The 21295-nt window shown below is 44.5% G+C and overlaps 2 protein-coding genes across 5 annotated transcripts in view; both read left to right on the top strand.

Annotated features, from left to right (window-relative positions):
* Nucleotides 1–12006, top strand: part of TCF25 (TCF25 ribosome quality control complex subunit) — a 105217-nt gene extending 93211 nt beyond the window's left edge. Inside the window, exons 14-18 of one of the 4 annotated variants that reach the window (XR_010986292.2) lie at nt 6137–6242; nt 6535–6625; nt 10182–10261; nt 11082–11151; nt 11303–12006. Coding sequence is in view for 2 of the 4 variants with exons in the window: in XM_068130343.2 (XP_067986444.2) it covers nt 6137–6295; nt 6535–6625; nt 10182–10261; nt 11082–11151; nt 11303–11479 (577 nt within the window). In the remaining 2 variants the exon portion in view is untranslated. Of the gene's footprint in view, nt 1–6136; nt 6296–6534; nt 6626–10181; nt 10262–11081; nt 11152–11302 lie in introns of all 4 variants that reach the window. The other 3 variants (XR_010986293.2, XM_068130343.2, XM_068130345.2) reach the window with 3 other exon arrangements.
* A 5146-nt stretch (nt 12007–17152) lies between these two features.
* The window catches only part of DMAP1 (DNA methyltransferase 1 associated protein 1), a 59299-nt gene continuing 55156 nt past the window's right edge, over nt 17153–21295 (top strand). Inside the window, exon 1 of the mRNA XM_068130336.2 lies at nt 17153–17402. The gene's annotated coding sequence lies outside the window, so the exon portion shown is untranslated. The remainder of the gene's footprint in view (nt 17403–21295) is intronic.

Here is a 21295-nt window from a genome sequence, read left to right as displayed (position 1 = left end):
TGGAGTTCACTCCGACACCCTTCCTACACACAGCACAGGGCCACTTCCCAGTTCTTTCCACCTCACCACATGCTTTACCACTTGCCATCACCTTCGTCTTTCCGATATTCACCTTCAGACCTTTTGTCTCCATACATTCCCTCCACTTGTTCAGCCTTTCCTTCAGTCCATCCATACTTTCCGCAATCAACACCAGATCATCTGCATACAACAACTCCCACGGTAAACCCTGCTTTACGTTCTGAGCCAGCACCTCCATCACAGCTACAAATAGTAGTGGACTTAGTACCGACCCCTGATGTACTCCCACCTTCACCTCAAACTCACCACTGTTCCCGTCCTTCGTCCTTACAGCTGTGCGCGCTCTTTTGTACATTGCCATCACTACTCTGATCAACCATTCCTCCACTCCTAACTTCCTCAATGCCCATGTCAATACTTTGCGTGGAACCCTATCGAATGCTTTCTCCAGATCAACAAACCCAAGAAACAACTTCTTCCTCTTCTCCATGTACTTCTCCTGCAACTGCCTCACAATGAAAAGCGCGTCTGTCGTCCTCTTCCTGGCATAAATCCAAACTGCATTTCGTCGATCTTCACTTTCTTCCTTATCCTCCTCTCCATCACCCTTTCCAGTACCTTCAATTCCATGCTCCAATAACTTTATCGCTCGGTACAAGCCACACTCCAGAGGGTCACCTTTCCCCTTGTATAGAGGGACGAGGGTACTCAGTTCCCAAGCCACTGGAATGCGGCCTTCTTTCACCACCAGATTACAGATCTCTGTCATTCTCTTCACACCCCAACTTCCTGCTGCCTTCAACATATCTCCCACAACTCCCGTCGGCCCTCCTGCTTTTCTACCCTTCATTGCTTTTATCGCTTCCTCAACTTCCTTCTCAATTATCTTCTCTGCCGGTCCTAAAACGGGGTTACTCTCTATGTTGCCATCCCATTCATTCTCTGTATTCAACAGCATTTCCATATATCTTTTCCATCTTCCTTTAATTCCATCTGGGTCGACAACAATTTGTCCCACTTCATCCTTCAAGCAACTCACCCCCATCACATCACACCTCTCTTTCGCTATCTGCTTTGCAATCCTGAATACTGCTTTCTGACCCTCTTCCGAATCCAAGCGTTCTCCGAACATTTTCCAACATGCCTCCTGCGCCTTTGCTACCTCTTTCTTTGCAGCCTTCCTGGCTGCCTTATAACTTTCATGCTCTGCTGTTTCTGCTCCCGTACCCTTCGCCTTCTGCCACTCCTTGAACTTCTTCCTCTTCTCGTCAATCCTCTTTCCAACTTCATCCCACCACCATGTTTCCGAGTGCCTCGGTGGTCCTTTTGTCCATCCACATACCTCACCAACGGCTCCCAACAGACTAGCTTTCATTGACATCCAACCACTTTCAAGCTCAACCACATCATCCTCGACCCTACTCAGCCTCTCTTTTAATGCCTCCCTTACTGTCACCTCTTTCAACCTCCACACCTTCATTCTCGTTTGGTACTTCACCCGCCGAGCTCTCCTCGCACCTTTCACCCTTATGTCGCAGACAACCAAGTGGTGCTGTGAAACAGCCTCCTCCCCCGGGATCACCTTTGTGTCCCGGAGGTGCCCCCTATCTCGCCTACGCACCATCAGATAGTCAACGGTTGTCGTCGACCCACCTGACGTGTATGTAACAAGCTTATTATCCTCTTTCTGGAACTGAGTATTACAAATCAACAAATCGGCTCCATCAGCAAACTCCAAAATCCTTTCACCTTCTCCATTTCTCACACCATATCCGTAACCCCCATGAACTCCCTCAAAACCATCCATACCCCTTCCCACATGTCCATTTAGGTCTCCTCCTACCACAACAACTTCCTCATCTTTCACGTTTTCCATCAGATTCTCTATCGCACACCAGAACTTTTCCTTCTCTTCATCGCTTCGACCAACCTGCGGAGCATATCCCGAGATGACGTTCACCAAGAGCTTTCCAATCATCATTTTCACCATCATCAACCTATCACTCACTCTAATCACACTCACCACACTGTCTACAAACGCCTCAGAAAAGAGGACACCAACACCATTCACGCCCTCCAGGCACCCTTGCCACATGAACTTGTATTTCTGTCCCTGCCTGCCCTTCACCATTCTCACACCACTTCCCTTCCATCTCGTCTCTTGCACACAACATATGTCCACTCTTCTTCTGACCAATACTTCCACCACTTCTCCTGATCTCCCTGTCATTGTCCCTACATTCCATGTCCCAAACCTCAGAAACAGATCTCCACTTCGGGCTGTACCCTGCCCATATGTAGTTGTAATTGTCATGGTTCTCTTTTTGAGGCTTTTTAGATTTTAGGGATAAGAATGAATGAATGAATGATCGTTTTAAGGCCATTTTCCCCGCCAGGACGGGGGTTAGCCTTGTGGGCCCCATGACAATCATGGTTCCCTGTTTGAGGCAATGTTTTTATGGCCGGATGCCCTTCCTGACGCCAACCCTCTTCGTCGTCTCTTACGACACGCAGGGATACGGTGTACCTATTCTAATCCAGGGTAAACACTGGGAAACGTTTAAAACATGTAAATTCTGGGGGGGGGGGGGGGGGGAGGGGAGGGCGGCGCGGCGTCAGCATCACGGCTGCGGTTTAAACATATTAAAATTAATATTTAAACAAAACCATGAAAAACAATCTGGGAAAAGTCTCTAAGTGATGACGTGGATTTGAGAAAGCAGGAGCAGAGGTGGAAGAAAAACGAGATATAGGGGGCGGGGCACAAGTCGAGACGAGGAGGAGAGCGAGCAAGCATGTGTCCGGCAGGAGAGAAAGAATTAATATAGAATTTTTTTTTGTTTGTTTATTTGTTTGTTCTGTTTTCAAAACGCTGGACAAAGGGTAAGATGTTCGTGAGAGGTAGGGGGGAGAAAAGAAAATCAAAGAAACAAGCAAATACTATGAACGAAATAACCCATATTGACAAAACACTGACGGGGGGGAGGGAGCCCGGAGAGACCAGGCCGCACACGAGGCGCGAACAAAAAAACGACTAATTACACACAAATTTGCAACAACTACAAAACCAAAACCAAATAGAAACACACAATAACACATACACAACAAAATACCCAGCGGAAATTTGACAAAGACACGAACGGGAAAACACTCAAACTTTGATGCCGTGGAGAGATCGAAGCAAGCCTAGTCGCTCGAAAGGGAGAATGAATAAAATAAATGTCCTGTCGTGTCCTTGTGAAATGTGGTGCGTCTTATCTTTATCTTTGTCTGCAGTCTGCAGTCGTCAAGGAGGATCCGGCTTCGAGCGCAGTCGTCCGACCACGGCTCCGGTCAGCGGGAAGTAGGCCTCGTTCCGCCCCAGCTCACGCGCTCCGCTAGACCCCGAGCAACCCGCTCAGCGGCACGCCTCGCTCCAAGCACCAAAGCACCATGAAGAACCACAAGTACCAAAAGCACCACAAAGATTCAGGGACGACACCAACGACCACCAGGGAGGAACGCAGGGAAGAGAACCAGCGAAGCCGATCACCAATGCGTGAAGCACAAGCACAGACCCAGGACGAAGAGCCTCAAACTCAGAGATGCCTCAACCGACCGAAGAACTCAGAACGAAGAGCTTCGAACCAACGAAGAATGAAGAGCCTCCCACGAAGAACGAAGAACGAACGGACCAGCACGAACTGACTAAAATGCCCGCGAGCGAGACGTTTTGTCAACCACCTGTGACGTCAATTCTGGCGCGCTACCAATCCGTTCTGCCCTTTTTTCTGATGTTGCCCACCTTCCGACGTCACCAGCGCTCTTCCTCCAACTAGCGACCTGTTTCTAAATGGTCGTTTGGCGCCTTCTGCCCTGATTGGCCGAATCTTCGCGTTCCAACCAATCACACGTTCCCTGGGCGTGGTTGTAGCCTGCCTTGCACGATGTCTGACGCCCATGCCGGCATTGTGCGCGGCCGCTTCCTGCTTGTCTTTCCGGTGCGTCATTTTGTAAGGGAGGGGATTTAATTAATGTGTGCACCAAGGGACCTAAGTGTCTAAATGAGTGCGTTGCCATAATGGACATTGGATTGGTGACAGAGGGAACGACAAACAAAGGAATTTTATCCATAATCCCTGTACTATTTAGCACGCCCCGCCCCCTCGTGGCGGGGACACAGATACGACTTATACCGACATCCGGGCTACACATAGAACTTATTACAGGTAGATTCCCTATCACGACAATCGAGCACCTACCTATTCAGACCTGCCTGGCTCTAGATATTCGTCTATCCCCCCCCCCCCCCCCCCCCCCGACATAACGGTATGTATACGTGTGCTGTTAATATCCGGCTTCCTTCTTGGGACTACAGTGCAGTAATTGGACTTTATTTTGATCATACATTGATCTCATTCGCCCACTCTTACCTTAATTTCATTGGCCCATTCATACCTTAACCTCATTGGCCCAATCATGCATTTATCACATTGGCCCATTTAAAAATATATATATATATATATTCATACCTTAATGGCCCATTCATACCTTAATTTCATTGGCCCACTCATACCTTAATTTCATTGGCCCACTCATACATTAATTTCATTGGCCCACTCATACCTTAATTTCATTGGCCCCACTCGTACCTTAAATTTATTGGCCTCATTCATACCTTCATCTCATTGGCCCACTCATACATTAATCTCGTTGGCCCATTCATACATTTATTTAATTGGCCCATTCATACCTTCATTTAATTGGTCCATTCATACCTTAATTTAATTGGCCCATTCATACCTTAATCTCATTGGCCCACTCATACCTTAATCTCATTGGCCCACTCTTAACTTGATCTCGTTGGCCTACTCATACATTAATCTCATTGGCCCAATCGTACCTTAATTTCATTGGGCCACACGTACATTAATCTCATTGACCCACTCATACCTTAATTTCATCGGCCTAATCAATCAATTTCCCCTGCTTCTCCTCCTCGTTTGCCCCCTGCCTACTCAATCCGTACTCTTTTCTCATAAATATGCTTTTGGTAAATCTGTGGTTGTTTGTACAAATGTCCAGTTTCCAAGATGCCTGGTTGGTGCTGATTCTATAACTCTAGCTCCTCCATCCAGGTCTCTGACAGATTTAAAAGGTTTACCACAATGGATGTATCATGGGTTCACTATTGAGAAACTCCAATCAATGAATCTTCCGTTAAAAAGGAATTGCCATTATCCCGGCTGGTTAAATGATGATAACTGCATTTTTGGAAACTCAAATCACTCAAAGATCAAGTGACTCCATGTGTGTATTTAAGAAGTAACGCTCTTCTATTATCTCAGAGAACAAAGAACACAAAAGCATTTATTTACACAGTTTATTCACAAAGAGGCACAACCCGGGTATCGGACGAACGAAAGTACACTGAACGATGTTATAATGGACGAGTGTGACTTGCATCAACTATTGTCCTGTACAGTGTTAACGTTATATCGAAACAACGCAAATAAACTCAACGTAAATTGGCAACTTACTGTACTTTTAAATTGGTCGTGGCTTTGATAAGGAAACTGGAGTGGCATCCTAGAGGTGGTGGATTCACATGTAATAATAAGCAGCATTAAAGGTACCTCAATGAAATTAATAATTTCAAAAACCATGATTTGCTATCTCTGGACATTTTAAAGATTTTTCGATTCATCTTTTTAGGGAAAAATGAGTGCACCATTAAGCATTAAATACAACCCCAATAAATTGTAAGGGAAGAATTTCTTTTTGATTTGTATCACGAGGAACGTGAACATTGCATTTCTTCCATACTTCTGAGAAACAGAAGGCAAAGTCAATTTAAGAAAAGCAAACTTCCTTGGTTCTTCAAGGTCGGTCGACGCTTGGTGCAGTAAATTCCATTCAATAATTGTGGCATTGCATTCAACTTGCATATTTTACTTTGTAGCAGCACCGTTGTGGTGGCTATTACGATTTTGAGGACTTGCGGTCACGATGAATGCCCATACATGAATCCTTGAGTCCAGGTTACCAGTCATGTGACCTTAATTTTGCATTCTCTCGAGCCATATCGAAAATGTCTCGACTAATACTTGCTCTGGCTATCTGTTTCTCTGCATAGAACTTTACCCGCACTCGCTGAGTTGCAGTGCCTTTATGTTGGCCGAGCGCACGTACTGTGGAAGGACGTAGCTGTGTTGGCCTGGCTGGAGGAGAACACACGAGAGGTGATGCGCCGTGTCGATCAGGACGTGGATTTGGCACAAGAGGCAGAAAATAAGTGAGGCACGATGTGGTACTGAGTCCAATGCAGTGATTACAGTGCTAGCTGGTGACGCCAACGTTTGTGATTTGCCGTGCATTCAACCATTTGAGTCTATGTCAGATTATGCAAACCAATTAAGGCCTTAAAATGGATTAATGTGAGAAACTGCATTGGTTAGAGATCATCGTTTTCACTGTGCATTCCTTTCTGGCACCTGGGCACTGTGCTGTGATGTGCTGTGCTGTGCTGTGCAGGCGACAACGGCGCTATCGACTTGCTCCCAGAAATCTGCACCGGCACGTAATACTTTCCGAGGTCAAGGAGGCCATCACTCACTTGCCTCATGTAAGGACAGCTTTTACACTGGGAACTCGATTGCACACATGGTCGTGAATGCCACATTTACACGATTCCCAGTAAAATCATCATTTTTGCATCAGCAGAATCTTTGCATTTGTCCTCCATTGGTAGAATAGGTTGGCCTGTTTTAGCAATCTATATGAATCATGATATGGGGATCCCATGGTCAAATCCCACATATTTTCTTTTCTTTTTTTGATTGTCTACTAATGTTCTTGTGATGATAGTAAAAGCACGCTGATGTCTACTAATGTCTTTGTCCTGCATGTGATGTATGTACAAGTACTACTATAATCTTTGGATCGATGTTTAAAAACATTGTTTATAAAATAAGTGAGGCAAGTTTGAACACGACTCTCAAGGTTTGAAAGTTGTGAATTTAGCTTTGTGATGAGTCATCTACATATTAAGTTTGCAAAAAAATGTGGAATTATGCCTCTGCCTCCCCTTACCCTTGCCCACACCCCATTTATGCCTCCTTTCTCACCTCTTTTTTCCCCCACACTTTCTCGTTTCCCCATCTTCCTTTCAACATTACTATTCTCCCATTCCTCCACCATCTTCTCACTCATATGCTTTCTTCTTTTTTTGTGTTTTTTTTGCAAATGTATGTTTCTCAAATCCCTTTCATACCCACAGAGACATGTTGTATGGCCTCATGATAATCGTATGGTACAGATTACATTGAAGGTGTATCAAATCTGTATGTTGCCTTGTGTTTTAAGTCAAAAAAAGAAAAACTGAAATACTAATGATCTGCAGACATGAAATGGTTATCTTATTACAATGGAGAAAATGTATATGGTTATGTATGTATGTATATTTGTGACCGAAACGTCTTCTTCTTCAAATATATAGATAAAACCAAAAAACACGGTCCGTGAAGCCATGAGGTGGGAAACTGTGTGACTGCATATCTATTAATTACGTATTGTTGGAATATACCTTTCGACCCTTTAAACTGCTGTTACCCCTTAGACCTTTTAAGTCCCCCCCAAGACCCTTAAGACCATCAATACCCCAAAAGCCCCCAAATACCCAAAATACCCCAAATACCCAAAAGACCCTGATGACCCAAAAAGACACCAAAGACCTAGAGGACCCAAAAGACACAAAGACCCCAAGGACCAATAAGATGCTTTTTAGATCCATTCGACCAGCTTGGACCCTTGACCATTTCGAGGTTTCGACTACTTGGACCTTCTTAGATTACAAATAAATAATATCACTAATATTCCAAATACATTTGTACAAACAAATTGAAAAAAAATATTTGGATTTTGATTGGTGGAAATCATGACAACACAGCAATTCAAGTTCAGTCAGGTCATTATCCTCAGTTGACAAGCCCGTGCATCTGCTGTGACGGGTGGTGAGGCGTAGTGAGCCGATCCACGCTGCCTTATACAACCATGTATGCTCACATAATTAACATGGTTTTCTCAAAATAATGGGCAAAATAAATTGCATGATGATTGAGTGACTGCAGTGAACAGGTTTTGTTGTGCTAGTAATTAGCCCACTCATGTGAAGCGAAAAGTGGGGTTAAGCAGTTGGGTCAGTCTAAAAGTTCATCCGTCTGTCTAAACATCAGTTTACGATCGAGAAACAACATATTTAAATTGAACATTATATTTTGAACATGAATCGGAAAACAAACGTGCCATTTAACAGTACTGTACTTTGTCTCTGAATTTGGCCCAATCGCACATGCACAGAGAAGAGCAAGATAATATTTTTATACCAGTTTAACGGTCACCAATTTTTTTTACCAGTTTATTTTTATACCAGTTTTTAGCATTTTTACTCTGACTGTCTTACAGTCAAACAAAGTTGAAAATCATTCTCAACAGGAAACTTAGTGTTTTTAAGGATGTCATAAAGGACACAAACGGGCACGAATAACAAATGTAATGAATTCGATAGACCCTGGTGTTGGGCTAGCGGCTAGGGTGCCGGCTTAGGATCCTAGGATCCTGGGTTAGAATCCCGGTCGATCGCTGAATTAACGCCAGGGGGGTTGACTCAGCCTGTCATCCTTCCGAGGTCGGCTAATTGAGTACCAGTTCACTGGTAATTCCCTGTTTGTCGTTAAAGGCGGCAAAAAGGGTTGGTGTCAGGAAGGGCATCCGGCCGTAAAACATTGCTTCAAAAAGGGGACCAAAAAACAACCACGGTTCCCGAAAAAGGCCAACCCCCGCTTTGCGGGGAAAAATGGCCTCTAAAGGTGGTTATTTTTTTTATATATAATGTGACCGTCAGTGGCAGTTAAAAAAAAAAAAAAAATTTGTTTTTTTGTTTTTTTGTATACAAGATCGAGGCTCGTGAGAGAGCTAACATTAATCACACAAAAAGTCAAACCAACAAACAAATCGCACAAAATAAGGGGAGCGGCAGACAAGATGGGGAGAGAGGGGGAAGGACACAAACACATTTGAGAGCAGGGACAACGGGAGAAATGTGGGAGGGGGAGGGCTTTGGGGGAGGTGGGAGAGGTATAAAACATGAACACTGCAAGGACTTCCAGGAAAGAAGTTGGAATTTCAAAAAAAATAAAAAATCCAGAATTAATTTATTTATACGACTTTTACAATCTTCATTTTATGTAAATTTTATTATAAACTTGAACACTGAATAACACAAATCGCCTTTGTTGCACTTTCAAAACCCCTCCTTTTTGCAGTATCTGGCCATGTTAAAAATAAGGATGGTGTATCACTGCTTCAATCACGATAAACTTCCAGAATTCTTTTCGACGATCTTTAAAATCTTTATTTTATTTAAGTTGAAGTACATACTTGAACTCTCCAGTTATGGTTGTTTTTGAAGCATTTGAGAAACTTTATGTAAAAGCCGTTCTTTCATTGCTTTCATTATAACTAGGGCATTGCCCGTACTATATCTATATCTAAAATTATATCCCCCCCCCCTCTATTTACATGAAATGGTTTGGTCCAAAGCGAACGGCTTGCGAGTACGGTGACAATCCCCCCCCCCCTCTATTTACATGCAATGGTTTGGTCCAAAGCGAACGGCTTCCGGAGTTTGGTAAAGAAATCGCCATCGCGTGCACAAACGCGCAGGAAAGCGAATGAATCGCAAATTCGTTTTTATTAGTTTTAAAACGTAGTTTAACGCCAACATAGTTTGCAAACGTGAAATAAATGAATACGCTCTCAAATGTGCCATCCGAGGCAGAGTGTGTCCTCCACGTTCGGCACACGCGATCGTTCGCTGCTCTCTGATTGGTTGAATCGTTTTTTGGACATAGCTCGGTAAGTAATTGTCCGATTAATATGAAACCTTGAAAAGGCACATCCTCGGGTCCCCAGCAATATACCTGGCAAGTTAAAAGTATATCGGACCCGTGGTTGTCGAGAAACAGCGGTCACAGACAAACGTACAGACAGAGATTACTGGAATTATAGATAGATGAGCAAGCAGGCAATATGACAAACTGTTAACAGCCATGTAAATCATATTTATTTGAGCTTTTCTTTGGTTGAATTCATTATTTTTTGATGTAATCATTTTGTTCAAGGATGTGACCAAGACACCAGTTCTTGCATATGATCCTCTTCCTCCCCTGGATTCCATCATCTCATACACAAGACCGGAGAGGTACTGCTGCTGTCATTGGTGGAAAACAAGTACAGTACTGTGTCTTAAGGTTTTTGGGGGGTTGCTTTTAATCACAAAGTACAAACGGAACTTTTGGTTGGTTGAAAATTCGCTTCAACATAAGTTCTGATTCTGATGTACCATAATCTATTTCAGCGTGTCGGTGCTGCCGAAGCAGTTTATTGGCGAAGTTTATACTGGGTGGGTTGCCATTGCCTTCCCAGCAGTAGTTAGGGCAGGAATTTAGAATTTGTTCAGGGTGCCAGTGATAGCTCTCCAACTCTTTTCAGAGAATACCGTGGGATCTTTAACGTCCACCAACTAATACCGACAGACAGGATACCCAGTTTAACATCCATCGAAGGGACGGCACACGCATTGATGAATCACCCTGCCTGTGAAGTACCATAATGATAGTTTATAGCTGAGTTGTGATTTGAATCCAGGCTAGACAGGTTAGGGTGAGTGTGCTTCCGACCAGCAATCCTGTCAGCCTCTGTACACAAGTACACCTGTATAATTGTGTACGCTGAAACTCAAGGACACAAACACGCCAATCTGAAATGAAATGGCCAAGATGCTTTAATCATCTTTGATTGTATGCTGCACAGTAACCGATGTTATCCTCATCAGGGCCAATCCTCGCATAGATAAGGAGGTTTTATAATACGTAGCCCAGGTCCAGTACAATCCCGACCTTTAGCTTTGAAGGTCCTGGTCAGGCTAAAAAGCTTTCGATTCCTTATACACAGGGTTTTCTTGTAATTGTCTGGCGGCCTTTTTACAGTGTTGTATGCATTTGCCCTTTTGGCTTTTTCAGGTCTCAAGTTGCAGGAGGAGGTACGTTGTCGTTGTTTCTTAGATCTCTGCTGCCAACCTTCAACATGCAGGTATGAACTCGACTTCATTTTTTTTTAACACCGTGCGGAAGAGCAGGAGAATCGTCTCGTAAGAAGAGCAAAGGGGATGATTCATTGTGATGCAGGAAAAGTGAGTCATTTGAGCAGAATGATTGGCGTGTGCTTTCTGGTCCACGTATAGGAGAATAATGCACAAGCTAACGTGCCAGATGGAGCAGCCGGTGGGCAGCAGGTCAACCGAGGGGTGCAGCAGCTACTGACTGCTTTGCGGGAGCTCCTGGCCAGTATACACTTCGAACCACAAGCCCACGATGGTGATCTTGATGGCGTTGACAATCAAGACCAGGACTGGGACTAATTCTTCAATGGCCGAGATTGCCTCGTGCTGTAACTTCTAAAATATCATCAATGTTTCACATGAGCATTTAATATGACAAACGATGCAGGTTATTTGTTCTCGGTGGATTTTCACAGTCATTGGCTTGGAGTTTTTAATTTCGAGCACAATCTTTATTGAGAGCAGTGATTTTATTTTGTATTTTCTGCCTCATTTGAAATAAATAAGTGCATTGAAGAATATAAATAGTTTCCTACGTATGTTAAATGGGTGTATTCGTTTGTGATTTCTCTTTGACATTGTGAAGCAAAAGTTTAAGTTCAAGTTTGACAAGTAAACGATTAAAATGCAAGCACAGCTTGTCATTTATTGTCCTTGTGCTAGTTTCTGTTTTTTTCGATTAACCTGTTTTGTTTTTTCTCCGTGCTTTAAAACTAACAAATAAGCTGTTTCTTCATATCTGGCATCAAGGAATCTGAGGAGGTTGAATTTGTCTAAAAAGAGGGCAAAATGTCCTGCTTTCGAAATAAAATCTGGGATCAACATTATTCATGCCTGTTCTCCCATCATTTCAAAAGTGAATGTTGAGCTTTTCAAATGAAGCGTGGGAAGCAGCCACTGTCAACGGGAGACAGACGAACGCACGGGCAGACACCACGGGTTGCAATATATAATAGATGACGTCCCTTCCAAGGAACTTCAACACAAAAAGAAACCATGTGGCCCATCAAGCTTGCGCAATGGTTGCCTCCCTCTGACAGTTTTTTTGTATACAGAGTCAAGGCTTGTGGAAGAGTCAGAACGCTGAACAGAAAAAAAAAAAAGACAAAATCGGGGGAGACTTGGACAAACAATGGGTGTGAGGACTGGGGAGGAATAGGGTGGATCGGATAGATACAGAAGGAAACTTCTCCCCCCCCCTCCTTCCTCCCCCTCTACCTCTCTCTCTTCCTCTGTCCTCCTTTCACTCTCCTGTCCCCCTCCTCTTTCTCTCCTCTCTCTCCCTCCTCTTTCTCCCATTCCCATATCTCTCTTCCTGAGTACTGTTCTCCGAGTCACTCTCTCTCGCACTCTGTCAGTGCTCTGTCCTTTTTAAATGTTGAATGTCAAGCAAGGAAGCAACACGCACCATTTCTAGTCTTTGGTTTAACTACTGTAATAAATTGGTCAGGGATTATAACATTAACATCCTCAACTCAGAGAGGACACTTCCATTCTAACGAATTACGTTTAGTCCACCGAGTATTAAATTTAAGTTTATTTTGAACCTCTTGTGTTTATTACTGAATGGTATTTTTAGATTACAATGCTAAATGGAGATTTTTTAATGATTGCCATGCACTGCAATCTTGATTCGAAGACTTTCAATATAGGCTACTGTTATTAACAACGCTGACATGGTTTGTTGTCCCCCGTCGCACAGCGGAGCGAAAGGGGGACTATGGTTTTCCCCTCCGTCCGTGTGTCCGTCCGTGCGGGCGTGCGTAAATGAAGGACCTCATTCGAATTTGGTGTGTGGGTGCAACCCACGTCAAAATCCAAGATGGCCGCCGCCATGTATGTCTGATGCCATGTATGTCTGAACCTTGAGCTGAATATCTTGAAAAATAAGCGAAGTACCAACTTCTAATCTGGTGTGTGGGTGTATCCAGGCATAAGGAAGAACGCGATTGAAAATTGGGTCGCCACGTCAAAATCCAAGATGGCCGCCACCATGTATGTCTGAACCTTGTGAGATGAATATCTTGAAAAATAAGCGAAGTACTAACTTCTAATTTGGTGTGTGTGTGTATCTCGGCATAAGGAAGAACGCTATTGTAAATTGGGGCGCCACCATATATATATGTCTGAACCTTGTGAGCGAAATATCTTGAAAAATAAGCGAAGTACCAACTTCTAATCTGGTGTGTGGGTGTATCTAGGCATAAGGAAGAACGCTATTGAAAATTGGGTCACCACGTCAAAATCCAAGATGGCCGCCTCCATGTACGTCTGAACCTTGTGAGCGAAATATCATATCATAGCATGTTTTCTGCGTCTTCCACTTTGTCAACTCACATCACTTCCCCGACGGGGGACCGAGGCGTAACGCTTGTTCAGCTTTGTTATAACCCTCAGTTAGGCTCAACGCACTGTTAAACAAACTGCAATTCCATGTTGTATTTATACGTTTAAAATGTATCTCGTTTGGCATCATGCTCCTCTTCTTGTTGAATGTTGAGCCTTGTTTGTGCGGAGATTTTTAAACACACAGTGGAAAGCGGCCGCCGGAAACGGGAGACAGCCAAACACACGGACTGACGCTACGGTTTGCATTATATAATAGAAGATTCCATACACTTCTGAAAGCCTTGTCATAGGCTTCTTCTAGCTTCCCACAGCATGGACAACATTCTTCCATTATATTTAAACTTTGATGTGCTCTCTTTTGTCCACAAACCTTTGGTCTTATAAACTCCTTGCAAAAGATGCAATCAGGTTCCAACATGATAGGCATAGGGTCTTTGTCACTCGAAGATGGTCGTGTGACACAGGAAGATGACAGCCTGCTTCATCACTTTCATATTGGGTCAAACGATATGGTAATGGGGGCACTGCATCATCGGCACAGACAAGAAGAAACAGACAGCCTGTGTTATTAAGGCGCAGATTCTAACAATACTTCAATATCTTTTTTGTCAATAACACAAGACTTGAATTTGGCATGTTCATCAATCTTTGGTTATCCTGCTGAGGGTAATGAGGTAACATGCCAAGTTTGGTTTAATTTGAGCTTGTAACTGCAAGCTGCTGTAGTAAACGTCTGTCTTTAAATTAACATCAGGTGTAATGTACAAACATTAACGAAGCTAAAATAAATAATCGTTGACGATGTATACGGTACATGATTGGAGAGCAACAGTTAATGGTCTGTTAACAAACTAGAAGGGCATTCGGTGGAGCGCATACCCCAGCCAGGCTGAACAGTTTGTTTTGTATCCCACTGATAGGCCGGATATGCATCTGCACCTGAACCAAAATCAATTCGGCTTGTTCTTGTCACCTATCCCAACTCATCCACCAAGTTCAGTCATAACTCGTCCATAACTTTTTAAAATATGTTATTTATCGCTTTTCGCCCCATCTCCTAATGGTAAAGAATCACTTCAAAAATTATACTAGCCGGATCCGAATCCAGATGTTCACCAAAATCTAATCATTTTGTCCTTGTCACACACACACTACCTCTCTGCAAAATTTCGTCCCAATCCGTCCACAACGTTTTGAGATATCTTGTTCACAGACGGACAAACAAGAAATATGTCGTGCATAGCACGATATTTGCAAAATCCCTAAAATAAGTTGTTGGTCTAAGATGACCTCAAAAATAATTCAGTGACTTGGTATGCAAATGCTATTAAAATTTCAAGTCAATCAGATGAAAATTGAGGATTTTAGAAATTTGGCCTATGTTGACCTCAAAAATAGTTGGTGGTTGAATTCAGTGGCCAGACATGCAAATCCTCTTCAAATTTCAAGTTAATCGGATGAAAATTGAGGATTTTAGAAATTCGGCCTATGTCGACCTAAAAAAAATCGTTGGTGGTTGAATTCAGTGGCCAGATGTGCAAATCTTAAAATGTCAAGTTAATCAGATTAAAATTGAGGATTTTAGAAATCTGGCCGATGTTGACCTTTTGGCCTATTTTGACCTCAAAATTAGTTGGTGGTTTAATTCAGTTTGCTGATATGAAAATCCTATTCAAATTTCAAGTCAATCGGATGAAAATTGAGGATTTTAGAAATTTGAAAAAGGTGGTTGACCTTTGGTCTATGTTGACCTTTTGACCTCAAAAAGAAACAAATTTGGATTATGTCGGACCACCAACTCTACCATTTGTATAAGTTTAAATGAAGATAAGTTTAAAATTGTGACCTGTAGGCAAGTATAAGTGAATGAACAGACAAACAAACAAGAAGACGTCATGCAGAGCACGATACTTGCAAAATGCACCCCCTGCCCCCCCCCCCCAAAAAAGGTTGCAATTGATCCAGCAAATTGTTCATTTCATCAAGATTAAAATTGACGATCTTGATCAAAGCTCGGGTTAATAGGATGAAAAGTGATGATTTTTCAGATGAAAATAGATTATTTTAGAAGTTTGACCTTGAGTTGACCTTTTGCCCTCAAAAATAGTTGGTTTTCCAATTTATTTATTGACTCAATGTACAGATGTTCAATTTTCAAGTCAATCGGATCAAAAAGGCGATTTTAGAAATTTGACCTCCAGATGACCATTGACTTCAATCAATAGGCTTCTCAATTGTGACGACCTAGACAACTTGGGGAAGTTTCATGATGATCGGTTTTGAGTTGTGACCTGTAGCCTGGAGGCGACTGACAGACAGAATAACGCACAAGACCGAGCAATACGATTTACGATTTACGATTCAGAGAAGATGCCAACGACCACGCAGGGACGAAGAACCAACAGATCTCTAAGAGTCCAGCGCAGAGAGAGAGCTTCAAGCACGAAGGGTCCAGCGCAGAGCCACACAAGCACGAAGGGTCCAGCGCAGAGCCACACAAGCACGAAGGGTCCAGCGCAGAGCCACACAAGCACGATTGCACGAAGGGGGAGGGCGAAATGCCCACGAAAGAGCCGTTTTGTCATGCACGGTGTGATGTCAGCCCCAGCGCGCCACCAATCAGAGCCTCGATTCTTCGTGATCTTTTCGCGCCTGCCGACGTCACCCCCGCTCTTCCCCCCAATTAGCGACCCCCTTCTAAGTCGTGTGTTCGCGCCTTCCGTACTGATTGGCCGAAGGTTCGTGCCTTGCGCACCAACCATTGCGACTTCCGCCTCAACCAATCACATGTTGCTTGGGCGTGGCTATAGCTTGCCTCACTCGATGTTTGATGCCCACGCCGGCGTTGTACGCGGCCGCTTCCTGCTTGTCTTTCCTGCAAGTCTTTTTGTAAGGGAGGGATTTATTTAATGTGTGCACTAATGAGCCTATCTACGTGTCTATGTGAGTGTGTTGCCATAAGGGACACTGGATTGGCGACAGAGGGAACGACAAACGAGGGAATGTTATCCATAATCCCTGTACTATTTAGCATGCTCGCCCCCTCGCGGCGGGGACACAAATAGGCACTTATACCGACATTCGGGCTACACAGAACTTATTTCATATAGATTCCCTATCACGACAGTCGAGTACCTGTACAGATCTACCTGGCTCTAGATATTCCTCTACCCAAATTCATAACAATATGTTAGCTCTTACACAAGACCTCTGTATAAATTTAAAAAATAAACCCACCTTTTTAAAATTCTGTTTTCTTTCATGAAAGTCCTTGTTGTGTCCATTTGTTTTGTACTGTGTACCTCACCCCAGCCCTCTCCCTTCCATAGAACTCCCGATGTCCATGTTCCCTATTGTTGGTGTGCTTCCCTCTCTCTCTCCCCCTGTTGTCTCCCGCTCCCTTTGTTATGTTTCATGTGTGTTTCTGTTTATGCTTTTGTGTTTTTTTGTGTTCGCTCTTCCATGAGCCTCGACTTTGTATGCAACAACAACAAAAAAAAATGCTTGACAAATCTTAGATTTTCGGAAGTAACAAACAGACAGGGGTGAAAACATAACCTCCATCGACCTTCGGCGGCGGAGGTAAAAATAAAGTGACCACGTTACCATGAACTGCATATTGCTGGACCCGAACGGGAAAAGCGAGGTTAAGCGGTGTATAACCACAGCTGGGAATGTATCGTGGTTGCAATGCGTATTGCTGGACCCGAACGGGAAAAGCGAGGTTAGGCGGTGTATAACCAGAGCTGGGAATGGACCGTGGTTGCAATGCGTATTGGCGAGGTTTTCCGGTTTTGTTCCGGGGTCCTGACTCCTGGGCCTAGTCTTCCGGCCCACCGGGCCTAGTTAAGCGTTTCAAGTTCTCCGTTTGAGGGTATGTCGGTAAACTGATTGTATCGTCCTTCGAAATGTTTAAAGTTACATTTTGAGCAGCGACATTCCTGTTTTCTCAGAGCATCGATCCGGTGTAACTAACCGTAACCCCCTTCCCCGTGAGAATGGACATGTCCCCACCAGTACAATATTTCTTTTGGGTATTACTAATAGTAACTATTAGTATTAACCTTGCGATTGATATGATACACAACACATCGAACATCAAGGGGGTCTGGCGGGCGTGGAGTCGCACTGAGTCCGGTCCGTTAACGATGAGTATTCGGTCCGTTCAGGGTACTCCATGAACTCGGTTATTCGCTACGGCGGTGGCACATACATAGCATGCATGCATACATGCATGCATGCATGCATACATACATACATACAACCATGCATACACACACACACACACACATATACACACGCACATACACACATACATACATACACGCACACACACACATATATATATATATATATAAATATGAATGAATGATCGTTTTAAGGCCATTTTCCCTGCTACGTGCTAGAGCAGGGGTTGGCCTTGCGGGTCCCATGACAATCATGGTTCCCTATTTGAAGCAATGTTTTTTTTTATGGCCGGATGCCCTTCCTGGCGCCAACCCTGAGTCGCCTCTTACGATGCGCAGGGATACGGTGTACCTATTCTAAACCGGGGTACACACCAGGATCATTCATCCCAGCAAGCTGGTACTCAATTTGCCGACCTCGGAAGGATGACAGGCTGAGTCAACCCCCCTGGCGTTAATTTAGCAATCGACCGGTATTCAAACCCAGGATCCGAGGATCCCAAGCCGGCACCCGAACCGCTAAGCCAACACCAGGCTATATATACATATACAGGCTATATAATATACATATATACACATATATATATATACACATACATACACACACACATACGGACACACATATACACACGCACAACAACAGGCATTTTAAGGCAATTTTTCCCTGCAAGAGCGGGGGTTAGCCTTGCGGTCCCCATGACATTTTTCTGCATCTCCCCTTTTTAACCCCCTTGCCTGCATTTCTTCTTCCACCATCTTTAGCCAAGTCTTTCTCGGTCTTCCCCGTCCTCTACTTCCTTCTACATTCATTTCCATCACTCTTCTCAACCAGTCACTTTCATCCTTCCTCAACACATGACCAAACCATCTCAACCTGTTCCTCTTCACAGCATCAATCACAGGCTCTATTCCCATCATCTTTCGCAATTCATCATTTGTCTTCATCTCTCTCAACGATACTCCACACATCCACTGAACCATTCGCATTTCCACCATTTCCCCCTTTGTTGCTGCTCTACATTCATTACCCATGTCTCGCTCCCATAAATCATAACTGCACATCGGATTTTTATGTGAAAAAATAAAAAATATTTTTTCACATAAAACCGCTTTTTTGCGCGCAAAAAATTTTTTTTGCTGTTTTCAGAGAAAAAAAATATTTCGCCCTTTTTCGGGAAAAATAAAAAAAAATGCCCTTTTTGGTCGAAAATGTCTGGCAATGCTAAAAAAAATTAGGGAATTTTTCGAAATTTTTAGCTGCGATCGAAATTTTTAACTGCGATCGATCTCAAAAAAAAAAGGTTGCGTCCACTTGCGTGCGTTGCGTCCCCAGCGTGTACAGCAGTGAGGCGGTGTACTACAGTGAGAGAGTGTACACAAAGTGTGAACAAGTCTTCTATCAAGATGAGTGCTGCTCTTCGTGACAAGTGGCTGAAGGAATTCAACGCTGGCGGCGATGGGGCCACCTTCAAGTACGTGTCGAGTGACACGGCTTTCTGTCGAGCTCGTGAAAAGACTTTCCGGGCGAAGCAGAAGTCTGAGCTGGCCCAACATGTCCGAGGAGACCGCCACAAGAACAACTTGGCCTTGAAGAAGAAGAGGACGGTCACGCAAGCCACCATGGAGGACTTTGGTGGCGGAAAGAGGCACAAGTGCGACGTCGTGGCTCAGGAGCTGTGCCAGGCCATGCTGGCCGCTGGCATCCCATGGTCGAAATTGGAAAACCCTGCCCTCCGGTCGTTCCTGGAGAAGCACATCACTCTCCAGATCCCCGATGAAAGCTGGATTCGAAAGCACTACCTCGACAAGTGCTACGACGAGGCCTTGGCGGGGATCCGTGCCGACCTCGGACAGCAGCCCATCTGGCTGTCCGTCGACGAGACGACCGATTCGGCAGGTCGATATGTGGCCAACATCATCGCGGGACGCTTGTCCAAGGAGGGGTACTTTCGTCCCCACCTCGTCCAGTGCATGTTTCTGGAGAAGACCAACTCCGGGGAGATCGTGCGTGCAGTCAATGACACGCTGCGCTATCTTTGGCCTAATTTCAAGCCGGAGTGCCTCAAGGTCCTCGTCAGCGACGCCGCGGCCTATATGATCAAGGCCGGCCATGCCCTGAAAGAACTCTTCCCGGACTTGCTGCATGTGACTTGCGTTGCCCACGCGCTCCACCGTGTCTGCGAGACAGTCCGAGAAATGTTCAAGGACGTCAACGACCTGATTGCCACGACGAAGAAGGTGTTCGTCAAAGCCCCGTCGCGTGTTGTCCTTTGGAAGGAGCAGCAGCCCAATCTTTCTCTCCCCCCCGGAGCCCATTCTGACTCGGTGGGGGACGTGGATCGACGCCGCGGTGTTTTACGCCGAGCACTTCGAGGCCGTCAAGGACATTGTGGACCAGCTGAATGATGACGACGCGATGGCAATCCGGAGTGCCAAGGACCTGTTCGGAAAGGCGGACATCAAGCTCAGTTTGGTCTTCTTAAATGCCCACGTGTCGTTCATCCCGAAGATCCTTAAGCAGCTGGAGGAGGCCGGCATGGAGCTGGCCTAGGCCTTCCAGCTCCTTGATCAGGCCAAGGAGGAGCTCGAAAAGATCCGAGGCTGCCGTAAGGAGATCCTGCTCACCAAGTTCAAGGCGGTGCTGCAGCGCAATCCCGACATTGGTGTGCTGAGGACAGTGGCTATGATCCTGGATGGAGATCAGCACGGATCTGAGGTTGGTGTGCCGGCTGGAGTCAAGCTTGCCGACATCCCCCTCTTGAGGTACTGCCCCATCGTCAGCGTCGACGTGGAAAGGTCCTTCTCCGTCTACAGAAACGTCCTCACCGACCGCCGACACCGCCTCACCAAGGAGAACATTACCAAGATAATGATTTCGAACACCTACTTTAACCGTTCCTAAAAGGGTCTTGTCAATTTCTTCTAGTCCTCTACTTATCAAACAATGCGGTTGCAATAAAGGTACCTGAACGTCATTTTTTACCTGTTTACTAGCCCAGAGTGCTTAATGTTGTGCAGGAAAAAGCTTACCATTTTTTGTTCTTTTTTTGACTGATTTCTGAAAAACTTGGTAATAATAAAAAATGAATAAAACGGGGGAAAAAAATATTTCGGGATTTTTTCACATAACAAAAAAACATTTCCGCTTTTCAAAACATAAAAGGCCTATTTTCTTAACATAAAAATCCGTAGTCTAATTCATAACACTTCTCACACATGCAGCATACACCTTTCCCTTCAGCTTCAACGACACTCCCCTCATCATCAGCACGCCACTCAGTTCCCGAAACTTCTTCCATCCACATCTCAATCTAGCAACCGTTGCAGGGTCTGATCCACCTCCATTCAGCATGTCTCCGAGGTAGCAAAATGTTTTCACACCTTCCAGCTTCACGCCGTCTCCAAGAACCAACTCAACATTTCCTCCATCTGCAGCTCCCTCTGTGCACACCTTACACTTGAATGTAGCTGCCACACTGGTTAATGACCCTCTCAAACCACTACATTTTTGATGAACCCACTCAGCGCACATTGTACACTGAATGGAGTTCACTCCGACACCCTTCCTACACACAGCACA

This window comes from Myxine glutinosa, chromosome 11 (genome assembly GCF_964187855.1).
Source record: "Myxine glutinosa chromosome 11, kmMyxGlut1.1, whole genome shotgun sequence".
NCBI classification, from domain to species: Eukaryota; Metazoa; Chordata; class Myxini; order Myxiniformes; family Myxinidae; genus Myxine; species Myxine glutinosa.
The sequence above is the reverse complement of the archived record's forward strand: the minus strand, read 5'-3'. Positions and strand labels throughout refer to the sequence as shown.